The sequence below is a fragment of the Aptenodytes forsteri genome, unplaced genomic scaffold, assembly GCF_000699145.1.
Source record: "Aptenodytes forsteri isolate BGI_AS27 unplaced genomic scaffold, ASM69914v1 Scaffold216, whole genome shotgun sequence".
Classification (NCBI taxonomy): Eukaryota; Metazoa; Chordata; class Aves; order Sphenisciformes; family Spheniscidae; genus Aptenodytes; species Aptenodytes forsteri.
This window is the reverse complement of record NW_008796114.1, coordinates 2,827,295-2,832,710: the sequence shown is the minus strand read 5'-3', so window position 1 is coordinate 2,832,710 and position 5,416 is coordinate 2,827,295. Positions and strand designations below refer to the sequence as shown.

General features: G+C 42.8%; 1 protein-coding gene across 1 annotated transcript in view; it reads right to left on the bottom strand.

Moving 5' to 3' along the window:
- LOC103905470 (rap1 GTPase-activating protein 1) overlaps positions 1-5,416 on the bottom strand; it is a 46,939-nt gene that overhangs the window by 18,059 nt on the left and 23,464 nt on the right. Inside the window, exons 7-8 of the mRNA XM_009287149.2 lie at positions 1,927-2,030; positions 351-429 (exon numbers count right to left, since the gene is read on the bottom strand). Coding sequence (XP_009285424.1) covers positions 351-429; positions 1,927-2,030 — 183 coding nt within the window. The remainder of the gene's footprint in view (positions 1-350; positions 430-1,926; positions 2,031-5,416) is intronic.

The following is a 5,416-nucleotide window of genomic DNA, read 5'->3' as shown; positions in this document are numbered from 1 at the left end:
TTTGCCACCCATGCTGCGTGCATTGGTGTAGATGCACTTGAGCTGGGCTATCGGTTTTACACCCCGCCCCGGGACGCGACCCCTCGGCTCATTTCTAGTGAGCCTGGTTTTATCCCCTTCCCCCTTCAAACCTAGTTCGGAGTTTCAGACGAACCTAGACAGGAGTCCCTTCAGGCAAAAATTCTGAGGTAAAATTAGAAGAGAAAGAAGAGAAGCTAAATGGAAGTGTAAAAGGCAAGTATATGACAGTACTATTGGGGAATAGTAAAAGAGAGGGAAATGGGAGGACAGAGGTGAAAGTAACTTGAAGAATGAGGCTGTAAGAGCAAAAAGGCAAGCACAAATCTCACCTTTGCCATCTGGACAGCGTTGGGAAACTCATTCAGACAGGAAATGGGGATCAGGTCATGTTTGGTGCCAGTCCGAGTCCTGACACAAAACAAAAAAGGCATTAGAGAAAAAGCTGAAGGGAGACATATGCAACATGGGTTCTTTAAAGAAAGAGTAGCCATTCCTTCAGATTATCCTTAAAGCAGTTAATTCCAGGCGATTAATTTTAAGCCTGGTGCATAAAATCACTGGAAAAGGGAGGTATTTACACTTCTTATTGCTCATCACTTGTTGTGGGGAACAGAGGAAGACAAAACAGGGATGCTTAGTCTCTTGCTCCTTTGCATTCTTTTCTTGCTTGAAAAAATATTTTGCCCCCTCCACCCCCCCACCATTTCTTTCACAGAAATCTAAATGTTGAAATACAATTCATGGACACAGTATTATAATGGATTCATAAGATCATACAATGAGGGTTTGAAAGACTGTTAAAAGGTCTGTTAGAGACAACCTAGGAAAGCATATCTATGCAAAGTATAGGAGGTAGAAACTGGTGTAGCATTGGTCCAGAAAGCTGATGGAGAAAAGCTTCCTTTCTCTCTCTCTCTCTATATATATATTAAAGGAGAGATGTCTTTCTAGGGGAGAAGAAATATTGGGCTGTCAGAGTCCTCTTCAAACCATTATAAACAAGCTATTGAGCAAAAGGTGCTGCATATAATACGATACCTTAATAGAGGAATTACTACCCTTTTGTTCTTCACCAGTCTCTTCCATGTAGGAAGGTTTCTGGGCTCAGATAAATATTCCCTGGCACAGCTCACAAATAGGGTCTCTCTTTTTTCCCCCCAGATTATTGCTCCACCTGGCACTCTGAAGTGTTCTCCGCGTACAATGGAGGAAACCTACCAGTGATTCTCTTGTAGCTGACTCCTATGCAACCAGTATTTTCCCTCAGCCCTGGATGAGTCCTTGTCAGCAGCAACTGTACGTCAGTTGTTTCCAGTAGCATACTGCCTACTGGAAGTGCACCCAGCCCATAGTGTGGTAAAAAGCGTTTCTGCAGCGTGCCTCTCACCTATGCAAGATCCATCTCTGTTCTTCCTCTAGTTCATTCAGCAGCTCTCTCTGGGTAATGGCTCTCTGTGGAAGCCCTAAAGGTTACGGCACTTCGTAGGCTGTCCTGGGAAGCTAAGGAATGTTCTAGCTCTCCTTCAAGGGAGCTTTAGGCTCAAGTACAAAGTCCAAAGACAGGCCTGGGCTAGGCTGCCCTCCATCAGGGAATCCATATTCTCCTAGAGAGTACTCACATGTCTCTAAGTAAACAGAATAAACAGAAAAACTTTCTTTTTGAGGGAAGAACAGATATTTTTCACCAGGAACTATAAAGATGTGCCTGCAAACACCACTTCAGCTTCCTGAAGGAAACTTCTGAGAGAATCTCAGAGGGGAAGGCAAGAAAAGAAGGCTCAAAGGTTCTGTTGCAGCCCTCTCCAGGAGAAAGACACGAGATTCACACCCATATCTATGCAGAGGATGCTCAAGGTAAGATGAGGGACACAGCACAGTAACATACACTTCAACAGGCGCTGTTACCTCAGCAACAGGCGTAGGTTTTCCTGCTTCTCGATCTGTTCATACTTCACAGAAAGTACCAGGTAGCCCAAGGACATGTCGCTGGAGTAAAAGTTCTGGTGCTCCTGAAAACAGGAAGCCAAAATGCATTATTCCCAACACGCTTCCCACAGAAGTTTACCAGATTTTTTGCATACAACCTGTCACTCAAGATTAGCTAATTTTTTCTTTAACTAGCAATGGTATGCTTGAAGACATGCATATGCTGTCTCCCAGCCCCCTTGGTGATCAATGCATAAGCATATCAGTCAAAGTTCATCCACTGTCAGTTCAGTTCCTCCTCAGCTGTCCATCATCAGAAGGGCTCCTGAGAAGGAATAGGATGAGAACATTCAGCAACACATTTTGAAGAAATAGAGTTTCTTGTAAATAAATTCGTATCTTTCACAGACATTCCCTGTATCCATTCAGACTCTGCATGACTAAGTAGTGGTCTCCAGCACATTCAACTGGATGTGGTCATGGGAATTTTCTATACAAACAGTAACGGCAGGAACATTACACCAAATGATTGATCTCTAAGAGCACTCACGTCTCAGGGAGGATGCAGTCAGAGCTCCCGGTAACTACTTTGCAGATGAAGACTGTTCTCAGCAGTGCCACTAACACTGCTTGAGCTTTAGTGGGGTGTGCTTCGAAGAGAGTCATTCAGTCAAACAATGAACCATAATGCAAACATTTTCACAGGCTCTATATAGAAGTGGCTGTGGCCATACATTTCTCCTGGGTATACAGCCATGTTCCAATGGCCTGGGTATATCAATATATATTTTATATATTGATATATATATTTTTTTATATATATAACATATTTGTATATATAACCTCTAACCTCAAAAGGTTAAAGCCTTTTAACAAGGGATGTGAACGGAAACCTCTAGCACAATAAGAATACTATATAGGCAGAATCATCCAGAAATGCTTAGATCACTCCCATCTTCCTAGTGGAAAACCACTTTATGGCCAGTTTTTGGAGCTAGCTGCTACATAAATTCTCACCAAACAAAGAGCTGAGACTGAACTCATGCTTTCAGCAAACAGTCCAAAATTATTGGGTTTGAGGGATAAGCAGGACAGAGAGACCAACAAGAATGTCACGCAGGGGATCCGATTCTCTTTGGATTAGATTTGCTTAGATTAATATCTTAATCTCTTGCTGCTAATGAGAACTTCTGCTGAAAGGGGCAGTAGTACATTCCAGTATTTAGCGTCCAACCCAGGAGAATACAGTGAGATTGGTATGATACTTCTGAGCTAGCAATGATGGAAGTTGGGGTAAGACTCCTTCTCAGCAAAACAAAATAATAATAAATAAAACAAAATAAAACAAAAGAAAGAATCCCAAAACCAAAATTGTCTCAGCTACCCTATAGCAGGCAGAATTATCAGTGCCTCCTTATGCCTTGGGACCGTGAAAATCAGGAGAAAGTCATCCAGCAATCTGCTGACAGTGAAATCAGGAATGTGTCCACAGAGATCTCCAGTGCAGAACAGTTTAGGCAACAGAAAAAAAATCAAGGCTTTCTTTTGGTATCTTTCGTAGACAAATCTTGGGATTTTCCAAATCCCAGATGATGTACCTCAAGATATCCAGCTGGATTTCCCACTTGTGGTTCTGTAGGAGAAAAAATGCTCTGTCCACTCACTGAGAAGTCAGACACTGCCAGGAGATAAAATGCACACACTTTAATGGGGAGCTTGATTCCCAAATTCCACTTGTCAACCGTTTCACAGAGAAGAGGTACCAACTGCTATCCTGTTTGTTGATATATTTTCTAATGATAGTGTTGCCCATCACCGACTTACTTGAAAGATATAATGAAAGTTCTCTGCATACATTTTAGTGCGTACAGATTCTGTTCTGATGTACACCAGTGGTTTTATGCTGTTTGTAGAAATTATCTTCTCCTCAGCCTAAATGCAAAGTGTTTGTCATGGTCAAATTAAATGGAGGAGAGAGATAAAACACCATTCCCCTGCAAATAATGAATGGGCTGTTCTACCACCAGAATAGCAGTCATCTCAAATCAAAGACAGAGTCACCTGCAACCTGAGAAGATGGCCAGGGAGCATGAAGCCAGTAACCAGGATTGCAAGACTTGGAGGGAGCATCACAGGAAGCACTGTATAAATACATCCTTGTGTATGACACATAGCGTTATGCACTGGGACAGTAAGTTAAGTGTTCAGTTGTACAGTCATAACTTGCATGATTTGGAATGTGTTCTGTGAAAGGAATACTCCGGACACAATTAACTCATAATAAGGAATCAATGGGAGCAAAGTGTGTAATTTGATCAAAAAGAGTTGCTACTCTGAGAGTTCCTTCCTCAGCCTTTTGCCTAGAAAATACAGAAGGTCTGTTCTGTGTCTGGTGGATTGCAATCTCTCCCAACACACTGGTGAGATTGCCTTTTGCTGTGGAAAAAATCTAAACAATTTTTTGTATTAGTCATAGTTCTGACTCATTGTGAAAGATACATCTAGTGAAATACTCTGATATCTATGTGGACGTAGGCATCTTGAAGTCAACAGACATAAACCAATCCCCCCCTTGAAAAAAAAAAAGGAATTACTAAGACTACAGTCACTACCCTGAACCTGGATGTGAAGATGAAGCTATTGAACTTCTTTAAGTATTAGAGATATCATTGTCCTCACCTTCTCTTTGAGAGAGAAAAAAACCCAACACTCAGAACTGCCCTGCTACTGACTCATGGGGAAAAAGTTCCATGGCTTCTGGTGCTACATAGTCTACCTTCTGCTAAAGCAGACCAAACAAGTGGGTCCTGAAAAAGATAAGGTAGAAGTAAAGAGCAGCAAACAGAATAACGTGGCCTCTAGCTGCAGTGTTCAAATCACAGAAGTCCAGTGTGATCTGTCACATAAGTCAATGGCAGTGACTGAACTTATCTGTATGTGGGAAGAAAAGCTGAAATCAAAGGAAGCCACAAAGGCTGAGAGGACAGTTTATTTCTCCTGACCATGACTTTCAGGATACTAATAGATTTTGGGGATGTGAACAAGAATCAGGTGCAGTAGTCATTGTGACCAAGGGCAGAAGGACAGAGCAGCTGAGGAATAGACAGATTCAAGGAGCAAAACTATAATGCATGTAGTAGCATGGGGAATAAACAAGAGGAGTTAGAGACGTGCACACACCTGCAGGGCTACGACCTTATTGGCATCACGGAGACGTGGTGGGATGGCTCCTATGACTGGAGTGTTGGTATGGAGGGATACAGGCTCTTTAGGAAGGACAGGCAGGGAAGACAAGGAGGGGGTGTTGCCCTCTATTGCAATGACCAGCTGGAGTGCACGGAGCTCTGCCTGGGGATGGATGAGGAGCCAACCCAGAGCTTATGGGTCAGAATTAAAGGGAAGGCAGGGACAGGTGACATTACGGTGGGGGTCTGCTATAGGCCACCTGACCAGGAAGACCGAGTGGATG